This window comes from Chelonia mydas, chromosome 2, assembly GCF_015237465.2.
Source record: "Chelonia mydas isolate rCheMyd1 chromosome 2, rCheMyd1.pri.v2, whole genome shotgun sequence".
Classification (NCBI taxonomy): Eukaryota; Metazoa; Chordata; order Testudines; family Cheloniidae; genus Chelonia; species Chelonia mydas.
In genome coordinates this window covers 241,336,746-241,360,509 of record NC_057850.1, presented here as the reverse complement: position 1 = coordinate 241,360,509, position 23,764 = coordinate 241,336,746, and the positions used below count along the sequence as shown (strand labels likewise).

The 23,764-nt window shown below is 41.6% G+C and overlaps 1 protein-coding gene across 2 annotated transcripts in view; it reads right to left on the bottom strand.

Moving 5' to 3' along the window:
• PTPRN2 (protein tyrosine phosphatase receptor type N2) overlaps window positions 1–23,764 on the bottom strand; it is a 989,298-nt gene that overhangs the window by 853,771 nt on the left and 111,763 nt on the right. For both annotated transcript variants that reach the window (XM_037891071.2, XM_043541551.1), the window contains exon 2: window positions 5,048–5,098. In XM_037891071.2, the coding sequence (XP_037746999.1) occupies window positions 5,048–5,098 (51 nt within the window). The remainder of the gene's footprint in view (window positions 1–5,047; window positions 5,099–23,764) is intronic.

Sequence of the window (23,764 nt, the reverse complement as noted above, 5' to 3'; positions counted from 1 at the left end):
AGGTTTAGTTGCTGTCAATGAGGCTTGACTTAATGATACAGTGTGCCAGCCACTCTAGTTAATTAACTTTTTTGGTTCACCTCACAGAGCTATTTTCTGCAATCAGATCTTATCTGCACAATCCCTGTTATGGTTTCATGCTGCAAGGAGATTTGCAACAACTGCATCTGCCATTAATAAAACTCTCCTAGCTTTATAAATGTTCCCTTGATGGGAAGTGAAGAGGTGGCATCTAAGGAAGGATATGAAAGCAGCAGGAAGATACTGAAGCTGAAGCAAATGATCTTGAGATTACCTAAACGAAATAATGCCAGTGCTCTGTATGAGCAACTCAAATATTAGAGAGTAACATAGAAAGCTGGGGGTAGCTATTTTCAAACTAACAGCCTTGTCTACACCCTATGCTGTTTACCTCAACACCAGTATACAGCACACAGCGTTATTTTATAAGAAAGGACAGGATATGCTTGGTTGCTGTTTTCTATCAGCTTCTATAACATTGCTTTACATCTTGTAATTGGATAGCTGCACAGCAGCAGAAAGCTGATGTTTTGCATAAACTGCTTTATTTATCGTGTACGATGCAAAATAGAACATGACATTTTCCAAATATTCAGTCAAAAAACTGAGATTAGAAGAACTTTAAATATACAACTACAGGAAATGTTCTGAACAGACGTATATGCAATTTGCTTTCAGAGTTCTGAAAACTCCTTCCTGAAGCTTCATTCATTCTATGTCTCACATGCACGCACATGCCCTACTCTCCCCTACCCCCAGTTCCTGATCTTATTTGCCTTGCTATTCATTTACTGTGCTTACTCCAACTTCTGTTAGTCTTAAAATGTTTATCCATCTGCTTCTTTCTTCATATAACAACTCAGATGCTTATATGGGAACATCCATTCTTCAGCTTTATAGAATTCCAAGTAATGTTCTTCACTTTTCTATTAATGCCTAGAAATAATAATACCACCTAGCTCTTACAAATAATTTTTATCCCTAGATCTCAAAGCCCTTCACAAACATGGTAAGTATCCTATTCCCCATTCTACAGATAAAGAAACAGTCATTGAACTGACTTGCAGGATGTAAAATCAAATGGCATCTAAATATTTTCACCCCAAAGCCTGCCTCTCTCAATGAAAAATCCAGAAAGCACAGTCAAAGTCGTCTTCCTTGGCTAATCCTCATATCACTAAGGCAAACATAAAACAATACGCTCCTTTTTAATCACTTGTTGAGTAAGTGCCATTCAGGAAAACTGATAAAAAGATTTATGGAAGAAAATTAATATCGCTTGAGTGTTGCAGGAGTAACTAAGCAAATGCAAATGAGAACTCATCACTGAGGCCAAAAAAGGCCTTTATAAATTATTAGGGCCCTACCAAATTCACGGTCCATTTTGGTCAATTTCACGGTCATAGGATTTTAAAAACCGTAAATTTCATGAGTTCAGCTATTTGAATCTGAAATTTCACGGTATTGTAATTGTAGGGGTCCTGACCCAAAAAGGAGTGGTGGGGGTTGCAGGGTTATTGTATGCGGGGGTTGGTGTACTAGTACCCTTACTTCTGCGCTGCTGCTCACCAGCAGCAGCGCAGAAGAAAGGATGACATGGTATGATATTGCCACCCTTAATTTTGTACTGCTGCCTGCAGAGCTGGGCCCTTGGTCAGCACCACCACTGTCTGGCCACCCAGCTCTGAAGTCAGCACAGAAGTAAGGGTGGCAATACCGCAACCCCCCTACAATAACCCTGTGACACCCCCTGCAACTCCCTTTTGGGTCAGGACCCAAAGTGGAGGGCAATGAAAATGATTAGGAGGCTGGGGCACATGACTTACAAGGAGAAGCTGAGGGAACTGGGCTTATTTAGTCCGCAGAAGAGAAGAGTGAGGGGGTATTTGATAGCAGCCTTCAAGTACCTGAAGGGGGGTTCCAAAGAGGATGGAGCTTGGCTGTTCTCAGTGGTGGCAGATGACAGAACAAGAAGCAATGGTCTCAAGTTGCAGTGCCGGGGGAGGATCTAGGTTGGATATTAGGAATACTAATTCACTAAGAGGGTGATGAAGCGCTGGAATGGGTTACCTAGGGAGGTGGTGGAATCTCCATCCTTAGAGGTTTTTAGGGCCCGGCTTGACAAAGCCTTGGTTGGGATGATTTAGTTGGTGTCGGTCTTGCTTTTAGCAGGGGATTGGACTAGATGACCTCCTGAGGTCTCTTCCAACCCTAATCTTCTATGATTCTATGACCCCCAATTTGAGAAACACTGGTCTCCCCCGTGAAATCTGTATAGTATAACACTGGTCTCCCCCAGATTGCATGGGGGGAGACCAGATTTCATGGTTCGTGACGTATTTTTCATGGCCATGAATTTGTTAGGGCCCTATACATGATATAACACTGATTGCTGCACAGACAAATGTACAGCAGTTCCTGCACTGAATGGTGATATATGGCCTAACAGATGTATATGATGTGATGGATGAACCTTTCTCCTCTCAGCTCCTTACAGTAGAACTTATGATCCAATTATTATTTTTAACAATATTATTTTTAATTCTCCTTTCCTTTAATCCAGGGGAATGTTTATCCCAAAATTGCAGGTATTTAATTTTTAGAAAAAAAAATCCACTTGTGCTGGAAAACTAACCAAGTTATTTTCTTTTGAAAAATTTAAATCCCACAGCTCTCAGGGCTCTAGGTACCTTTGCACTGCACAATTTGCAGACGTCAGGAATATCTGGAGAATTTCAAAGATGCAGTTATACAAAAAAACAGCTTGGGGGAGAGGGTGATGCTCAAAAGTAAGGAGTCCTCACGTTTTCTGTTAAATACAAAAAGAGGCATTGCCTAGTATATTTTATTTTTCATTTCCCCAATTCCTGTTTTACTTGAATCTTTCAATATCCATCCTCTTCAGAACCTTGAAAATAACATTAATTTCCTTAATGATTTTGATCCTGTCTTTTACAAACTTTGATGATTTTCCTTATGTTTTAAAAATAAGTTTGACTTTCTTTGCCTTTTTTGAGCTTTGATTCCAATTTACTTTATTTACTTCCCAATGAGCATTATTGATGACATGAGCATAATTCTGTGAATACTGTTTATTAATTGGAAGCAGACAAGGGCACATGAGTTGAAAACATTTGTGTAGGTCCCTCAAAAATATTGCTACTAAGGTTGTTTTATGAATTTGTCAGCAATGGTGCCTTTTTATTTGTCATATAGATGCATTTATAATTTAGAGAATATTCACCCAAATTAGGGCAAAAACATGACATACATTGTAGTAGTTTTAAACAAACTGATGTTGTCCCTGCACATTTTTAAAATTAAAATCAGTCACTGGTGAATGCCAGTGACTGAGGTGCTTAATCATCATTGACCTACTTTTATCAACTTTGCTTAGGGAAAAATAAGAATAGTATTTTCAAAAGAGCACAGTTGGCTTAACTCTGCTCCCACTGAAAACAAAGGTAAAACTCCCACTGACTTTAATGCGGCTAAAATTAATGCTTTTCAAAATCTCACAGTAATTCACTAAATTGGGCATAGAAAGGTAATAAGACATTATAGATACATGCACATTTGCAATTTTATTGCAATTTTTAAAAAATAATGAGATGGATGCAGTTAAAACTGTGTCCCTTTTTGCATGAATCTCTTGAGTGTGGTGGACTCTCTTTGCCGGATATAACAGCGTAGAGTCTCATGGCCCAGTTAAGGGTAATACTCATTTGAAAATCTCCATCTAGTCATTGGATAAAAAGTATATGATATGCTTGAAAATCCAACACTGTACAAAACTGTGGAGCTACACTCTGGATAAGACACACAAATCTGACCACATGAGGTGTTCTTTTGCGGATTATTTTAATAGCCACAAAAGACCAGGTGAACTAGGAAGTTTACTATAGAATTAACTTTGAGGGGAAGTTGGGGAACTTACGCATCTTTACTTTCTATGTATTTATTTTATCTTATTTTTTCATCTCTCTCTCTCACTCACTCACACACACACACCCTATTTGTTTAAAGGACCTGATTCAGGAAAGTACTTAAGCACATACCTTAATTTCAAGCACATGAGAAGTCCCCATTGACTTAAATGGGAGTACTCATGCTTTAAATTAGACACATGCTTAAATCTGTTTCTGTATCAGAAACTACAAAATGTGCTATATTAAAAAGATAACAGTACTGACTGTTCTGACTGAATGCTTAAAACAAACAAGAATCCTCTCACTGTATTTTGTGCCACTCGTTCATGAAGACAAAAATCCTATGCATTGTACTTTGTAATTAAGCTATATTTATGAATCTATGTATTGTACCATTTTGCAGTCATAACAATAATTAGAGGCATCCCTGTAAAGATACTGGTTCCTCAGAACAGCAGTGATTTCAAACAGCACATTAACAACCCTGGAATGAGACCAAAGCGGTTGCTGTTCCCACTCTAGTGGACTTTGATCTGCAGCCACCTACTAACAGTGTTGTGTCTGTTTTCTTGTCTCACTGCAGAGAAGGTAGGAGGAAGAGGAGAAGGAAACTGTTGAATGCAGCTGTAGGGTTAGCTCAAGCAAAAGGACAAGGAAGCAGTATATTCAGAAAAAAATGGTAGTATCCCAAGCAGAGGGAGAAAGATTCCTTTCAAGCCCTCCTTTTTCCTATGAGATAATAAAGGAACTTGTCTTGAAAAAACAAAAGGGATGATTACTTAACATTATAGTCTAAAAAGGTAAAACTCTGACTGACGGAACTGCTGCTTTCAAGCTAGACTGTCAGTTTTAAAAGTTAAGATATTTTTATTTCAATGTATCTAACTTTATTTCTAATTATTTCCAGAAAATTTTGTTAGTCATGATGTTGTCTAAAGCCAAGAGGAATAAAAATGCCATTTAACTCACCCTAACAACTATTTATCAGCAGTCTGATATAAAATACTTTACTCATAACTTAGATTTTGCTTAAGTTGACTATATATGTAATTATATAGAGGACAGATAGGTCAACAAAACACATCACTCAGACTTACCATTTATGCAGATCTCAAAAGGTTCGCAAAGGTCATCCTCAAATAGGCAGCCTAAAAACACAACGAAAAGTTAAAATCAGTACAGTTTTCAAACTGTGGATAATTGGTAGAGTACAGACTTCTTAGGCTATTAAATCCTCAGTGAGATTCAGACATTTGGTTGACCTTAGATTTCTAAATGGGGCAGTACAGAAAATCAAGAACATGGAAACAGGCTTGTCAGAAAGCTACTCTCACTAAATGTACACTTCCAGAATAGCACTGGGCCCACTTCTCCCTCTCCCTACTGTACAAATGATTGTATCTTCCTTGTTCCTGACAATAATATGAAGAGCCTCATATTCTGCTTATGTGTTTAGGTGCCATCACAAATTAGAGTATGCTGAGACCAGCACAGTGACCTAGTGGATAGTGTAACATGGAACTCAGAAGTCCTCTCAATATACTCTATTTGAGGTAAGCTGAAGCTGGTAATCAGGCAAGTATTGCTTTCAGCAGGTAAGGGACCAGGTGGAATGCAGCAGGGCTGGATTTAGGCATTGACACCATAAGGTCATGCCTAGGGCCCCAGCTCCTTGAGTCATGTGATTATATCAGACTACCAGCTGTCATTTAAAAACATAAAAATAAGATTATGGTGCAGAGAAAACCTTGACAATGAGGATGAGTGTGCCAATGCAGCAATGCCTGCCTCATTGCCTCAGTTTGCAGACAGCCTGGAAAAATCGCTCTGAGAGAAGTGAACTTCCCGATTCTTATTTCCGTGGGGTGTTAACTCCCAGACTCACTGTTCTGAGGGCCCCTGCCATCAACACCCAAACAGAGGACTCCGTATCTGGTTGCAAAGCAGTCCCAGCCCACCCACTCATGCACATAGATACTGATGACTGGGGTAAGTACTGTCCCCTACCTTCCCCTGCTGTTGACTTCACTACTCTCAGTGGTGGAAGTCCTGCTACTATCCCTGTTGCTTCCCTTTAGAAAGGGCCCCTGATGCTGTTCCCAGAAGGAGAAAAGGGCTCTCCACGATGCTGTCCCTGCCATGCTCACTCCAAGTGGGGGCCACAGTGCAGGTGGAGAGTCTCACAGTAGAGGCATCATGCTGTGCCTAGGACCCCAGTCTGTCTTAGTCCAGACCTTCAGTACACTAATTATTCCATCTCCTGACAATCAAACTTGACAACTCGATAAAGAATTGGGATGGGATGCACCCAAAAAATACTCTTCTCTGAACTTAGGTCATGCCTTCCACACAGATCTCAAATCTCTTGACAAACATTACACTTCACAACATATCTGAGAGGCAGGTATTGCCTCAGATGCACAGATGGGCATATGGAGTCCCGGAGATTAAACTGACTTGCCCAGTGCCACACAGTGAGTCAACACCAAGACAGGGCATTTAACTCTCAGCACATGGTCTAATCATTGAAGCAAATTCCCTCTATTCCCAACTCGGCCTGCCTCCCCAGATGCAGAGGAAGTGCAAATATCACTACAACAATTCTTTGATCATAGGGAGATTCCTGGAGTCAGCAGCTCTAAACTAGAGTGAGTAAAAGCCTTAGTGCAGGTGAAATCCTGAGTCTCTTCCTTGAAAGGGAAAAGGTTTGGAAGGATATAAAGCATTGGTGAGGGAAAGCTCATACAATGATCTCTCTCTCACACACACACAGCTGCTCATCTATGTTCCTAAATTAGGTATCCGCTGTAGGCTGTGGAAATGGAATAAAATGCGTACAGCACTTTACACACATACGTGGATGGAGTCTGCATGCACAATATGACAGAGCAGTAGATGGTTGTTTCAAATTATGAACTCCATTTTGTATTATGTGCTGAAAATGTCTTAACTTTCCCAAGGCAAACCTGTTGTGATGAATTCTAGACTGATGCTCTACCCAGGAAACATGTTTCACTCCTCATCAATCGAGAGCCATCAACTGTCTCTCAACTACCAGCCCCTGTGGAATAATTGATTTTCTACACGGGCTGAGGATGAGTGGGGAAGGGCCTACTTAATGGCGAGGTCCTGCTCTGTGCTGGGAGCCAACCATCAGTACACATAAGAAGGACTTCCAGGAGAGAAGGGGTAGGAGGGGTTTCTGCCCAGTCTGAAACAATGATGATTCTGGGACTCACAGAAGGGTTGAGATGAGACTAGGGGAGGGTGAATCTCAGGGCTTGAGTACTGTAAGAGTAAATTTTCTCTGGTTAAGGAATTCCTTTGCTAAGGGGTCCTTGCTTTCTTGTCACATTATCCCCGAAGGGGTTAAACTAAAAGCCTGGAGTGCCCACAGCCTAGGTGGAGCTCTGGGAACTACGTAAGTGACTGGGAGGGGCAGGGGGTTCAGGAATTCTCAGATGCTGATTTCTGGGCCTAGGGCATCAGCACCCCACATTCCAAAGAAGGGTGACAGATAAGATCTGAGTCATGGGAACATGTCCCATAGACCCAGAGCTACAAACAGTGACTAGACTCTACCCTGTTGACTTGAAAGCATGGTGGGACCCAGCAAGTGGATCCATTCATAACAGAATGGTGATTGTACAGTGAGGCACTGAGTCAGGTTCTAACATATTAGTACTTTTTAAAAAGTGGAAAGGCCCAGAGAAGGCCTAAATTATGATCAACAAAATGAGCATGTTAAGTGTGAAAAATGGAAACACCAAAGCCCCATCAGTATGAATATATGACTCAAATGCACTCTGTAATTTTGCTTAATCTATTTTGCATTATCAATCTATTTTCCATAAAGAGCACGGGAAAACTGATTATACACTGCTTTACATTCTCTTTTAATACCAGTTGACTATTAGATGTTGATTAGAATGAGGCATCTGATTCAATTAACCCTGAAAGCCAATTCCTTGAAGTGAAAATTCATAAAGCCAGTGTAGGGCAAACCATACCCAACCTTGATTACTGTAAAAAGTCTACAAAACCTTCAAGCCTCCTTGAGATATGTGATATTTCAAATTATTCATTACCAGCGTTGAATGCTAGACATACTTAACCCAGCCAGTCAATATGCTAATTTAACTGCTAATTTATTTTTGTTGTTATTTGCTGTAACATTAAGAAGCACATTCATTTTAAATATCATCTACCTACTAATACTAACAATGGAAATAAGTCACTCTCGAAGAGTGAAGAGGCATTATATCCAGCAGACACTTCATTCAGTTCATGCCTTACAGGATCAAAAATACACTTAATTTTCCAGCAAAACAATTCCCCTCCCACCTAACTTCCAGCCAAACACATGAAAAGTTGATGCAGTTACCCCAAGCTCTAATGAAATAAAACACTGTTAAACATTTTGTTTATACAGAAGCACTTTAAAACCAGGATCACCATGAAACTATCCAGCTGTCTAAGGAGGCCCACTCCTGAACTGGTTGAAAAGCATAACGAAGAAAAGGACCTTTGAAAAAGTCCATGTTGGTCGAGGCCAGTGCTGGGCAACCTGTGGCCCACGGGCCACATGCAGCCCATCAGGGTAATCCACTGGAGGGCCGTGAGACAGTTTGTTTACATTGACCATCCGTGGGCACGGCTGTCCGCAGCTCCCAGTGGCCGCAGTTTGCCGTTCCCGGCCAATGGAAGCTGCGAGAAACGGCGGCCAGCACATCCCTGCAGCCCACGCCACTTGCCGCAGCTCCCATTGGCCGGGAATGGTGAACCATGGCCACTGGGAGCAGCAGGCGGCCATGCCTGCAGACGGTCAGTGTAAAACTATCTCGAGGCCCACCAACAGATTGCCCTGACGGGCCACAGGTTGCCCACCCCTGGTCTAGGCCCTTCTCCACGTATGCATAAGTACAATTTTCTAGTACTGTACAAAGAAGATGAGGAAGTCTGATGAGCATGGAGGGAGGCAATTAGGGACTTCTGTCATTCCTGCTGAGCAAAATTAAGGTTTAGGTGTGATTTCTGGAGTTCACCTATAAGCTTTGTCCTCACAAGAAAAAAAAATATGGGTCTTTTAAACATGTTAACTAATGTGGTAAAATCCTAGTGGGTGAGCATGTTGAAGTACACCCTGTGTGTTAAACTACAGCTGCCTTGCCTACACTAGAATTTTAACATTGTTTATTACTTAACATGTTAAAAGTACACCTTTCTTTCTAGTGTAGATATAGCCCCAGTGGTGAAGCACATGTCTCCAGTTGGAGGCAAAGCACGTAAAAAGGACAGTCTATTAGTGGAGAGAGCATTGGGCCTGGACTCAGGAGAGGGTTCAATTCCTAGCTTAGCTACAGGTTTCCCTGTGCGACCCAGAGAAAGTCACTTAATCTACGCTGTGCCTCATTTGCCCATCTGTAAAATAGGGATAGTAATTCATATAATCATAGAAGATTAGGGTTGGAAGAGACCTCAGGAGGTCATCTAGACCAACCCACTGATCAAAGCAGGACCAACCCCAACTAAATCATCCCAGCAAGGGCTTTATCAAGCTGGGCCTTAAAAACCTCTAAAGATGGAGATTCCACCACCTCCCTAGGTAACCCATTTCAGTGCTTCACCACCCTCCTAGAGAAATAATTTTTCCTAATATCCAAACTAGACCTCCCCCACTGCAACTTTGGACCATTTCTCCTTGTTCTGACATCTGCCACCACTGAGAACAGCTAGCTCCATCCTCTTTGGAACCCCCCTTCAGGTACTTGAAGGCTGCTATCAAATCCCCTCTCACTCTTCTCTTCTGCAGATTAAATAAGCCCAGTTCCCTCAGCCTCTCCTCATAAGTCATATGCCCCATCCCCCTAATCATTTTTGTTGCCCTCCACTGGACTCTCTTAATTTGTCCACACCCTTTCTGTAGTGGGGGGCCCAAAACTGGATGCAATACTCTAGATGCGGCCTCACCAGTGCCAAATAGAGGGGAATAATCACTTCTCTAGATCTGCTGGCAATGCTCCTACTAATGCAGCCCCAATATGCCGTTAGCCTTCTCGGCAACAAGGGCACACTGTTGACTCATATACAGCTTCTCATCCACTGTAATCAGCAGGTCCTTTTCTGCAGAACTATTGCTTAGCCAGTCGGTCCCCAGCCTGTAGCAGTGCATGGGATTCTTCGTTCCTACATGAGGACTCTGCACTTGTCCTTGTTGAACCTCATCAGATTTCTTTTGGCCCAATCCTCCAATTTCTCTAGGTCACTCTGGACCCTATCCCTACCCTCCAGCCTATCTACCTCTCCCCCCAGCTTTGTGTCATCCGCGAACTTGCTGAGGGTGCAATTCATCCCCTCATCCAGATCATTAATAAAGATGTTGAAGAAAACTGGCCCCAGGATTGACCCCTGGAGCACTCTACTTGATACCGACTGCCAACTAGACATTGAGCCGTTAATCACTACCCATTGAGCCTGATGATCTAGCCAGCTTTCTATCCACCCTATAGTCCATTCATCCAATCCATACTTTTTTTAACTTTCTGGCAAGAATACTGTGGGAGACCATATCAAAATCTTTGCTAAAGTCAAGGTATATTACATCCACCACTTTCCCCATATCCACAGAGCCAGTTATCTCATCCTAGAAGGCAATCAGGTTGGTCAGGCATGAGTTGCCCTTGGTGAATCCATGTTGACTGTTCCTGATCACCTTCCTCTCCTCCAAGTGCTTCAAAATGGATTCCTTGAGGACCTGCTCCACTTTTCCAGGGACTGAGGTGAGGCTGACCGGTCTGTAGTTCTCCAGATTCTCGTTCTTCCCTTTTTAAAAGATGGGCACTATATTTGCCTTTTTCCAATCATCCGGGACCTCCCCTGATCACCACGAGTTTTCAAAAATAACGACAAATGTTTCTGCAATCACATCAGCCAACTCCCTCAGCACCCTCAGATGCATTGCATCCAGCCCCATGAATTTGTTCATGTCCAGCTTTTCTAAATAATCCTTACCTTGTTATTTCACCACTGAGGGCTGCTCACCTCCTCCCAATACTGTGCTGCCCAGTGCAGCAGTCTGGGAGCTGACCTTGCCTGTGAAGACCGAGGCAAAAACAGCACTGAGTACTTCAGCTTTTTCCACATCATCTGTCACTAGGTTGCCTCCCATTCACTAAGGGTCCCACACTTTCCCTGACCTCCTTCTTGTTGCTAACAGATCTGTAGAAACCCTTCTTGTTACCCTTCACATCCCTTGCTAGCTGCAATTCCAGTTGTGCTTTCACCCCTACACGCTTGAGCAATATTTTTATACTCCTCCCTAGTCATCTGTCCAAATTTCCATTTCTTGTAAGCTTGCTTTTTGTGTTTGAGCTCACTGAAGATTTCACTGTTAAGCCAAGCTGGTCACCTGCCATATTTGCTATTCTTTCTGCATATTGCGATGGTTTGTTCCTGCGCCCCATTATGTAAATTCCCTATGTCACAGCAGCATTTGTAAGGCTACAAGCTATGAATGATTGTGAGGTGCTCTAACACAACAACAAAAAGGGCCATATAAATATGTGGATAAAGAGGTGTTCATTTTTGGATGATATAAGAACATAAGAATGGCCATACTGTGTCAGACCAAGGGCCATCTAGCCCTCTTTTCCAACAGTGGCCAATGCCAGGTGCTTCCGGGGAATGAACAAAACAAGTATTCAATCTGTCGCCCATTCCCAGCTTCTGGCAAACAGGGGCTAGGGACACCATCCCTGCCCATCCTGGCTAATAGCCACTGATGGACCTAGCCTCCATGAACTTATCTAACTCTTTTTTGAATCCTTATAGTCACAACATCCTCTGAAAAAGAGTTCCACGAGTTGACTGTGTTGTGTGAAGAAATAATTTTTCAGTCCTTTATTTTAAGGTTTTGTGATTGGTATGCTGTGTGTACCGCAATGTGAATTAACACAATATAAAGACTTTGTGTATTAACAACATAAAAAGAGTTAACTTCTCAGTGATTTACAATAATGAGTGCCAAAAGAGTTTATGTGCACAAGTAATCAAAGCTGATTAAAGTAAGTACAACCCACATCATGAAGTTCAGAGGGCCAGGCCAAATCACGCAGGCACAAGGGCTTCTTGTACCCAGAATTCAGCGAGTGAAAAGAAACAGCCAGATTCTTCCCCCTTGATGGGTTTGGTGGTCCTCTCTCAAAAATCACTTGTTCTGTGGATTTGAACCGTTCATCATTTTTATAAACCCTTCTGATAAAGGAATTCACTACAGCTGAGCCAAGCATAAGCCCCTTCTCCTCTCCCAGCTGGGTTCTCTGGCACTCTCCACAAAAAAAACAGAAGCCTGTGATACAGATTACACTCCCTGCTCAGGGAAAACCCTCGCTTCTCAACTAGCTAAAGGGCAGAATCCATAGGGCCTGACACTGCACTGGTTCCAACCTCTCTCTTCCTCTAGTTTATCCCCATATATTTTTGTTCCCCATTATGTCAAGGTCATTCCATGGATACAATCATCAAAGAAGTATTGGAAATGGCTTTTCAAGCTCTTCAGCTCCTGAGTGCAGAGACTGTGAATTTTAATCTCTTTATGGGTAACACATTCCTCTTCGTGGGTTCTGACAAACAGTATCCATTCTAACCAGGCCAGGTCACAAAGTGAGGCAGAGCGTCCCAAAATTTAATTCTACTGGGTTTATTATAAATCTCCTCTCTTAAAAACAAAGACAAGAAAGGAAAGGTTTAGACACTTTTATTAAAATGCTAGAATGAAATAAAATTAATATGCCACACATTAAATGAATTAAAACTAACTGATAGGTCTCCAAATGTAACTGTAAATGGGGAATCATCACTGAGTGGATGTTTCTCTGGTGGGATCCTGCAGTGATCAGTTCTCACCATTACTCTAACATTTTTATCAAAGACCTGGAAGAAAACATAAAATTATCACTGATGATGATTTTATGATCTTAAGTTCGCAGATGACACAAAATTGGGGGAGTGGTAAATAATGACTAGGCCAAGTTACTGATACAGAGCAATCTGGATCTTTGTTCACACAGGCAAACAATATGCGTTTTAATGTGGCTAAGTGTATACATCTAGGAACAAAGAATGTAGGCCATGCTTACAAGATGGGGGCTCTGTCCTGAGAAGCAGTGACTCTGAAAAAGATTTGGGGATTGTGGTGGATAATCAGCTGAACATGAGATCCCGGTGTGATGCTGTGGACAAAAGGGCTAATACAGTCCTTAGATGCATAAACAGGGGAATTTCAAGAAGGAGAAGAGATATTATTTTACCTCTGTATTTGGCACTGGTGAGACCACTGCTGGTATTCTGTTTTCAGTTCTGGGGCCCACAATTCAAGAACGATGTTGATAAATTGGAGAGGGTTCAGAGAAGAGCCATCAGAATAATTAAAGGATTAGAAAACATGTGGTAGACTCAAGGTGCTCAATCTACTTAGTTTAACAAAGAGAAGGCTAAGTGGTGACTTGATCACAGTGTAAGTACCTATACGGGAATACAGATTTGATAGTGGGCTCTTCAGTCTAGCATAGAAAAAGTTTAATGTGATCCAAAGGCTGAAAGTTGAAGCTAGGCAAATTCAGACTGGAAATAAGGCATACATCTTTAACAGTGAGGATAGTTAACCACTGGAACAATTTACCCAGGGTTGTGATGGATTCTCCATCACTGACAATTTTTAAATCAACATCGGGATGTTTTTCTAAAAGATCTGCCCTAGGAATTATTTTGGGGGAAGTTCTATGATTGTGTTATACAGGAGGTCGGATTAGATGATCACAATGGTCCCTCTGGCCTTGGAACGTATGAAGTACAGAATCAGATTGCAGGCCACTACGCTATCAGTGACTCTACGTCACTTTAACTTCATCTATGGGGAAAATGAGCAGCACAGAGCCTAAGACGACATCTATGCTATCAAAAATGTTGATAAGCAACAAAAGTGACACAACAGCAGCACAGACCACAAAGAGAACATTATGCATATTTTCCCCACTTACCAGCCTATGATAATATTGCATTAATTATATCTCCTTTATGAGTTCTTCAAGCTTGTGAGTGGTTTCACCACCCAAGGAAGGGGGATGAAGCTTCAAGTATTAGTCTTTTTAAAGCCCTTTCCTCAACGATGGTTTTATTCTCCTCAACACAATAGCAAATAAATTGAAATACAATATTTTCCCCAGAGACTTTCCCTATGTCAGCCAGCCAGGAAAAAAGAGAACGCAGTCTTACACTTACAGCCAGCTTCCCCTTCCTTTTAAACTCCCCCTGCAGTGGCCATGTAACCAGCCAGGACCTATTAACCTTTTACAGACTGTAGTGCATGCACCTCAAACTGTCATTTAATATTCTTGAGAACACAGGTTGTTCCACCTGCTTCTACCTCATTCACATATAGCTGACATCTTGCAGTATCCTCCAATAGAAAATCCAGAAGATCTTTTCCTTCCAAACATTGCTGGTGATGGAAACAACAGTGCAAGGGCCCCAGAAGACAAAAAGTAGGCATGTCTGATGTGCTTCTTTGGCTCACTAGAGGCTCCTCAGGGCAAGATTTGAGTATTTTATCTTTACTAGCTGCTGTGAATAGCTCTGGACATAAAGTACATTTCAGTTTTCCTAAAGGAAGAATTAGAGGATAAGGACCAAGGGCCAGATTTTTAGAAGAACTCAACTCCCATTTAGGTGCCTAAATATGATCCAGATTTTTCACAGTATTCAGCATCCAACATGCTAAACTCTTCTGAAAATATGATAACTTATTTTGTGAACAATTGGGAGTTAAGTTCTTTGGAAATTAATGACTTAAAGAGGTGGGATGGCCCAGGTGAGAATCTGCAACCCCCTCCACTCAGCAGTGGGGTGAGACACAGCTCTGCCTGGTCACCTGAAGAAGGAACTCACTGGTCACTCCAGCTCATGTGATTTCCCCCCCTTCCTTCCATACATACACGTACACACACACAAACCAAGTCTACAGCTCTACTGAGGGGCAAAAGTGACTGGGACAATTTGCTTTGAGTAGGGCACAGAAGTCAAGCATAGTTCTTCTTAGATCACCAGATTTGTTTTTGGGCACATTACCAGTATAGATATGCATGTAAATTAAGAGGAGTTGTGGCTGAATTCTGTACACTGCTCAAATCCTATCAGTTGCATATAAAAATCTACTATTGTTTGTTTTCATTGGTTTAATTTTGGCATTAATTCAGTTAATAATCTTCCTTTCCCCCCTTTTTTTCTTTGTGCTTTCTTTTCTCTCCATCTTCTTCCCAATGTCAAATTTCTTCCTCATTCTCTTTTCTAAAATATTTCCCCTTCTTCTCTTCTATTCCCACTCCTCGAGACTCTCATCACTCCCTGCCCATAATCTTCACTCACTCTCTGCTATTTAAACACCACAGGCACTTACTGTCCCTCGCAAACCCATGCACCCATCACTCAGCAACTATTCCACCCATCTTAACCACACACACCTCATTGCCTCATCCTCTGGGACGTTCAATAATTCCACCCATCCCACTTCCTGAAGGAGGAGTTATCTGGGTATGCCACCCATTTTCCTTTTGCTGGGACTCTCATGGAGTCCCCCCTGCACTTCGTTCTGGTAGATTTCTGGGCAGGTACAGTGGGGAGGGTAAAATTTGTCCCCCTTTCAACTTCTCTTGTATTCGGGCATTTACTGGTTGCACTCCCTTTCCTGCTGCTAAGGCTTTCAGGGGATCCAACCACTTCCAACCGGAGGGAGGCAAACTTTTCCACAGCTCTGAACCTGTAGAGGTGAGTCCACAACTAGCTAAAAAGTAGAGCAAGCTAATCTCAGATCAGAAACATGTCAGTTCAAAAATAGCAGGGAATATCATTAACAGAGACTTCATACTGAAGAGTGAGCAAAAGATGCATGACATGGATTAATGAAACCAGTGCCAGTTCTAGCCCATTAGGGGCCCTAAGCAGGAATATTTTGGGGACCCCCTCTGCACACACAACACATACTAATAATTAATAGGAGGGCCCTTGAGTTGCTCGGGGCACTAAGCAATTGCTTAGTCTGCTTTTGCCTAGCATGGGCTCTGAATGAAACAAATTAAAAAATTTTTATTAAAGCTAATGTAAAAAAAATTATGTAATACATAGGTTGAGAAAAGAGTGTCTGTACATCTGGGTATAGTGCTTAGATTATCCACAAAGACAGAGTTTGTTTTTAAAAGTCATATGATACATAGAGTACATAATCAGCAATAACCCAAATTTAGGTGAATAAATTTAAGAATACAGTTTAGATATTGGCATCCAAGTATTCAGGTACATCACTCGTGAGAAGTTGTACAAAGAAGTTGTGGGAAGCAAAATATATCAATGAGCGAAGATGGTCCCTCAGTAATTGAGAATTAGGGTAGGTTGTCCATTTAGGAAATACAATCCAGCAGGGAACTCTTTCAGTTACTTTCCTTACTGCGCTTTTCATCAGCACTCCAGCTCATCCCTCCTGGTATTGTCGATGTCCGGTGATGTGTTCTATGTAGATGTCCCTCAACCATTTGATGGCATCTGACACCATAAGTTGCCGCATCAGCCGAGTGTAGCATTGACCGATTCCGCAGTCTCGCAACACTCACTTGTTATTGGGGTCCTATGCTCCTAAGGCTTCTACGATCAGCGTGTGTGTCTGAACCGGTAACCCCTAGCTCTCAAGGTGTCAGCCAAAGGGGCATATTTCTCCACCTTTCAAGCTCGGGCATCATGGAAGGCCGGGGTCCTGTTCTCGAACGGCACTGTGACGTCCACCATGATGATCTTCTTCCGGTCCTCATTGGTATTGACGATGTCCTGTCGCTGTTGGCTGTCAGTTCCGGGGATGGTGGAGTTCATGGCAAACTTCCCTGTGGGTGGCGGGATGGCTCTGGCCAGGCGATCTTGGATGGCATTGTGTCACAGCTGCCAGGCTCTGGAATGGGGCTTGCAGCTACACAGGACATGGGGTAGCATCTCGTTGGCATAGCCACACTTCCTACATCATTTGTCCTGATTCCCGTGGTGGATGGCTCTATTCAGCAGAACACAGTTGAGCTGGGCCCTGGGCTGAACCCCCAGTTGGCAAATTGGGTGAAGCTGCCCCTGGGGAGGAAGTTGTTGCTGGTGTCCCACTTGCACGTCACCTCGAAAGCTTTGCCCTGGTCTGGCTTCCGCTTCAGGTTTTCCACATACTCACAGTGGATGGCATCCTTCAGGGTCCTCTGCAGCATGGTTCTAGCTTTCGGAGTGAGGATGGTGTGGTCCATGTTCTTCACCTGTGGCACCAGGACTCCCAGCTCCTGGCATTCCTCGCATCACGTCCAGCGGCAGCCGTATGTTTCTCCAGCCATCGCATACATTGTGGGCACGACTCCAAAGCGAAGCAAAGTATCCCACATCTCTTCCACATTCGCCTTCCAGTGAGCCGCTCAGGTAGGTGGCAACATCTTGGTTGGAGGGGGTCCTGGCAATTCGCTTCCTGATGACATCCCGCAGAGCACTTTCTGCAATGTTCCTCAGCATGGCGTATGGGCACCTCAGAAGGCGGAAAGCGTGAGTGATCACTGCAACGTTGCACAGATCACTACTAAACCCGGATCTTTTCCTCTTCCCTCTCCCCAGATGGTTGTTTTATTGTTTACTGTTGCCTGTTGTCATATGCTAAGGCTGTACATTCTTTGGGTCAGAGACAGTCTTTTTTGTTCCATGTGTGTACAATGCCTAGCACAATGGGGCCTGGATCGCTGATTGAGACCACTAGGCATTGAAATATATATATATTGAAATATGATCCAAGCTAGAGGAATCCACTATGGAATAAATGTTTTTCATTTAAAAAAGAAACATGCGAGTATTAAAGCTTAAGTCAATGGCTGCATCTTGAAGCCTCAATCACAATATGTATTAGTAACTTAATTGCTTTCTCTTTCAATATGACTATCCCTTCAACCTGTGCTGATAGGAGCACTATAAATACCCATGATACACAGATAGATAAATATGTGAGGGGGCTACTTGCTGAGCTAACAGGCTGTCACTGCTTATTTTCAGCTTGTATGAAATATTCCTATCTCAGTTCCCCTGAGTGGGGTTACTACTGAACCCCCTTTGGAATTAAATAATCAAAGGAAAACCTATTTGGTGACAATATTATTACACATATTTGATTATTAGTATATTAATACAATGGTGATTACATCAACGTAGTGTCTTCCTGCTGGAGAGCACTGAGAAAAGGTCACTATTAACAATAATTGAGGATGTCAGCAGTAATAATAGCTTATGAGGCAAGAAGGTGTGATATGGTCATCACCAGCAGAGCTCCAGCCACACCATTTACATTTGCCCAAATTTCAAAAGGCAGATGGTATTTTGTGGGTAAATGTATGCCTCTGGGTGTTTTTTGTTGCATGTGATAATGCATATTAATAGACTTTAGGGTTTTTTTCCCCAACCAAAACTAAAGGCCATTTTAACGATGCTTTAGCCAAGCTTTTTTCTTTGGTGGAGGCCACCAATAGCTCTCGTACTTTCAGAAAGTGGATGGCAAATATAGAGTCTTCTTCAAGAGAAAGAAGAGAGGCGCAGTTCTGAGAACATTCTGCCTATTAGACTGACTACTAAGAGGCCGGACTCAACCCTTCCTTTAGAAAAAATCACTGTAGAACAGTCTGTCATTGAGGATCACTGAGATCACCTTAAAACAATAAGATTAAAACAATTAATTATTAGAATCAGTCTAGAATTATTGAAAATTAATCTAGAAATCTGTGCCTTTAACCCACATCTAGTGTCCACGACAGCAGGAGTGAAAAGGTGATTTAATTTCACTAAAGCAACCCAGCACCTAAGAAAAGATCTTTATATACCAGTGGTCTTATTGGTAAGGAAAGAAAAGATCAGCAGCACTGCAGTCTAGACTATATGGTCCATTTCTTTAAAAACTAGAAAAGTTAATCGGAGTGTTAAAGTGATGTATAGACTTTCATCTTCAGGTCACTGGTCCAAATCCAGGCCACGTTAATAACAAGTTTCAGTAAATACCATCTCATTGCTCTCTTGTGTTATTTGTGAAATGAGTTTGGTGAACTCAGTTTAGTTCCCAGTAAAAAAATGTCTACATCACATAAATCACCACTTCCGACTGACATCTTTTTTGCACTCTCAGCAAAGAAGTCAAGGGTTGGAGAAGATAGCCAAACAAAGTGAACCCTCTCACCTCTAGAGAGAGATTTTTCCAGTTAAATGTTTAAACACATCAATGGAAGATTTTGAGAAACTTTTGCTGTTACTGCCAACTCCATACTTATTCAGTGGAAAGAATACTGCAGCCTTGATGGCTGTCAGTCTAAAACTTTCCGTGAGCACTAAATCCTCTCATACACAAACATGAAAAATGTACTGGGATGCAATATTTGAGCTTTGTTTTACAGAGTTCATATTGTGCTGGAATTTCAGGTCCTAACAATGAAAAAAGTATTTATTTTCCATAGTCATGGTTTGGACAATTTGGGTAAGAGAAATAAGGAATCCTTGGGCAAAGGAATTAAAGAAAGACTGCTCTGGGACAGCATAGTTTGAAAAATGGGGTTCTTAAGGTAAAATTTTCTCAAGTCCCTAAGTGATTTCAGAGCCTAAATCCCATTCTCAAAAGTGACTTAGACACATAGGACCCTAAGTCTCAATTTATTGAAAATTTTATTCTAAATAATTGGCAGTTGCTACATTAATTATTATTAAAGTTGCCCCTTATGCACTGGATAAAACTCCCATTATTACTAGCTCAATAAGGATCAAGAAGAGATACAGTTTATGGACTTTCCTCTATAGACTGTCTATGACAAAATGAAAATGGAGTTTTGGCAATCATAGAATATCAGGGTTGGAAGGGACCTCAGGAGGTCATTTAGTCCAACCTCCTGCTCAAAGCAGGACCAATCATCCCAGCCAGGGCTTTGTCAAGCCTCACCTTAAAAACCTCAAAGGAAGGAGATTCCACCACCGCCCTAGGTAACGCATTCCAGTGCTTCACTACCCTACTAGTGAAAAAGTTTTTCCCAATACCCAACCTAAACCTCCCCCACTGCAACTTGAGACCATTACTCCTTGTTCTGTCATCTGCTACCACTGAGAACAATCTAGATCCATCCTCTTTGGAACCCCCTTTCAGGTAGTTGAAAGCAGGTATCAAATCCCCCTTCATTCTTCTCTTCTGCAGACTAAACAATCCCAGTTCCCTCAGCCTCTCCTCATAAGTCAATATTAATTAGTTAATATTTGCAAAATGCTTAAAAGATGTAAATTCAATGCAAGTTCAAACAATCAGTGTTGAGTTATCTCCCACCACCTCCGAAGGAAAGTAATTTACTCATGATGTTTGAGGTTGGAGCACCTGTCCCAGTTTCAGTTTGTGAAGACTTTAGAGAGCGATTTGTAAAAAGCAAATTTTGAAAGATGACCTGTTTGGAGTTTAGTGGCTATTGTATTCTAATCTATTTGAGATCTTATACTACATCCTTCACTGAGGTACCTGGGCACCTTCCAGAAGTGCAGTAAGTGACGGGACTAGCATCTGTGACACGTTTCCATCTTTCTTCCTTCCTCTCTCCAGATGGAATATTGTTTGATTTATTTATCTCTGTTGCACAGTTGATCCTGCCAGGCTAAAATTTCAACTAAATTGGGAGGCAGCAATTTGGGAGAGTCAAAATATATCTTAGACCTTAGTGGGGAATGACGGGATGAAGGATAGGCTAGAGCAAGTCATCAAATGTGTGTTTGTTTCAGGAAAGTGGTTGCTAGACAAGAATAGAAACAGGTTGGCAGAATGAATGGCAAGCTCTGAGAGCTATATTTCACAGCTGAATAGTCCAGGAGAGAGGTGGGGACCAACTAGAGCCCCAAGAGACAAAAATAATTTCAGAACATCCAGATTTATAGGTCCACTAATTTTAATTTGAATATAGTTAATATTTACCAAGCGCATTTAAAAAAGCAGCTTTGTACCCGTCAGATGATTTTGTATCCTTTTGATACTATTATATACAGTGCCACACTCACTTAGATTTAGATATGTTATTGAAAAGAAAAGGAAAGCATTACGTACATGTGAAATCTTGTAATATTTACACAAAACAGCTTAAAGAAAAGAAAAGGCAGCTTGGTGTGGTCCCAGTCAAATGCTCATGAGCGTGGAGACATGTATAGTGCATGAAGGATATAGGAGAAGAGCAATGAAAGTCAAAGTTCTTGAGGGAAATGACTTATATTAGGCAGGTAACCCAATGCATTCTCCATCAAAATGTGTCTATTTAGCTGAACCTGAAAATGCAGCCTTTCCTTATCAACAACAATATGGGACTGAGGTACCAGGAAATGGGTCAAATAAGGATATGGGAGCATGCCAATGCTAACAGTGTCCTGTGAGGAGGAATAAACCTTTTGCCTTGCCACAGAAAAATGAAAGAACTTTGTAAATGTTTGTGTACTTTATATTTTTTAAAAGCTACAGAGAATTCAGTTGTTCTAATTCAATATGATTGAAGTATCTCTTTACAGATAATCACTATTCACCATCATGTATTTTGTTCAACTTATGATGGAATTACAGTGAATGTGTAGATGTATATATAGGATTTAAATTGCATTTTTTGTCTGAATGAGATATAGGGAAAGACTTAGGAAATACTGTACCATGCTGATGCAAAATTAAGCCCATCTCAGATAGTTTCTAAACCTATTCCAGATTCTGCTCTAAATTCACTGCCAGTGTAAATGGACGAGACTCCACTGTATACCAACAAAGATTTTGGTTCTCCGAGTAAATGGGTCTAATTCAGATCTCCACCAGTTGTAACTATGGAGCCAGGCCCCAGGTCCCCTCAGCACAGAGAAAGAGGACTTCATGGAGTTACTCCCGATTTACACGGGTGTATATAAAATCAGAGTCAGAGCCCAAGTTTCCCAGGATACAGCACACTGACTCATTCAAGTTGAACTCCAGCCCTGTGAACACCAAGTGATTGATGTTCCTTCAACAGACTAACAGCTGGAAGGCATGCACCATAGACGCACATATCAGAGCAGTGCTTAAGACAGACTGGAGATTAAAGCAATTGGGGAAGAAGCCAAGAAAATTAGAGATAATTTAGAAGTGAAAAAAACTGATGCATGCTGAGTTGTAGTAGAAATCAAGTTTTAGTTTCTTCCAAAAATGTAAACAAAAGATAAAACTCTCTCTCTGTAAAAAAGAATAAACCTCCTACATTTTAGAAGTTCACCCAGCTTTTAAATTTTTTTTAAACCACCGAAGGAAGGTTGGCCCTTAGGAAAATTTCAGTTTAATAAGAAAAAAGTACAGGCCTTGAATGGCTTCAGTCATTAACCAATACAGCCTTTCACCATGAAGAGTAACCAAGAGCGGCTCCTGCCTAATAGCAATTCTAAGACCTACATGTGAAAAAAAACCCCAAACCCACTAATACATCTACCCGTTTTATCATTTGAATTTCTCCTACTGAAAACAACAGTCTTCACATCATCGGTGTGAAAAATTAACTTCACACATCTTGGGGAACAAAGGAAAGATCTGGGGAAAAAGAAAACAGTTGCAGGCCCCCAGTCTCAGTGTAGTGAAGAGAACTCTCTCCTCTCTACCAGCAAGTGTGGTCTAATGGGCAAAGCACTGGACTCTTATGTTCTATTCCTAGATCTGGCCTTTAGTGTGACCTTGCGCAAGCCACCCCACCTTTCTGTTTCTTCCCTGTCTTGTCTATTTAGACTGTAAGCACTTTGGGTCTTATGTGTTTGTAGATACCTGGTACAATGGAGCCCTGATCAGCACTGGGGTTTCTAGGTGTTACTGTAATATAGCTAACAACCTGATATCTTTATTCAGCTGTTGTATAGCTTAGGGATGTCTTTTGACCATGAGAGAAAAGGAAAACATATGTAAAAAAATGTCCCCTGGCCATGCAACGGCTGAATAAAGATGTCAGGAAGGTTTCAGTACAAAGCAAAGAGGCATTTTCCTGCAGACTTTTTTTTAGTTATTATTTGAACAGCAAAGTCAGTGCCACTCCTACTCCTGTTCAAATAAAGCAGAATGATCACAACAGGGAATATGCAAAACCTCCTTGCCAGTCACTGCACTGTGGACTGCCTGAGTTTTTTAGTTCTACTCTGCAAGAACTGATGTGAAAAAAAGTGGAAAGAAAGCATCTCTGGGACATTTCCAAGGAATTCTAATTAACCTCCTGGAGAGGGTGAGCTGTAGATGGACAAGGAGACCCCCAGCCTCCAGGTGACGGCAATCGCTCATGTTCCTGGTTTCCTTTCAGACTGTTACTGCTCGTTCTTTTCTTGACTTGTTAAATAGGCACCTCTGATAAAGTGATGGATTTCTCTCCAAGACCTACCTCCCTTGTTATCGTACTGTAAATTTGAGTGACTTATCTAAAACCATTTGATTGTAACTGAAAGACTAATCAAGGGCAACTAAAAAGGTTTTTTTAATTATTTAAAATAAAGAAAAAGCTTGCTTCAGGCATGCAGCCATCTATTATTCCATTCTTCTCCAATGAGAGGGAATTGCAGCCAGTGTGATTGTACTGCAGTGGCAATTTGTGATGTGGGTACAGTGTACATTATATAGAGCACATTGGAGCTTCATGGGGTCATGGCTCACTAGCAGATCACAATTCATTTCTGAGAACAAGTTAAGGTTGCACACTGTTACCATCCACAGCTATAGTTAAGTT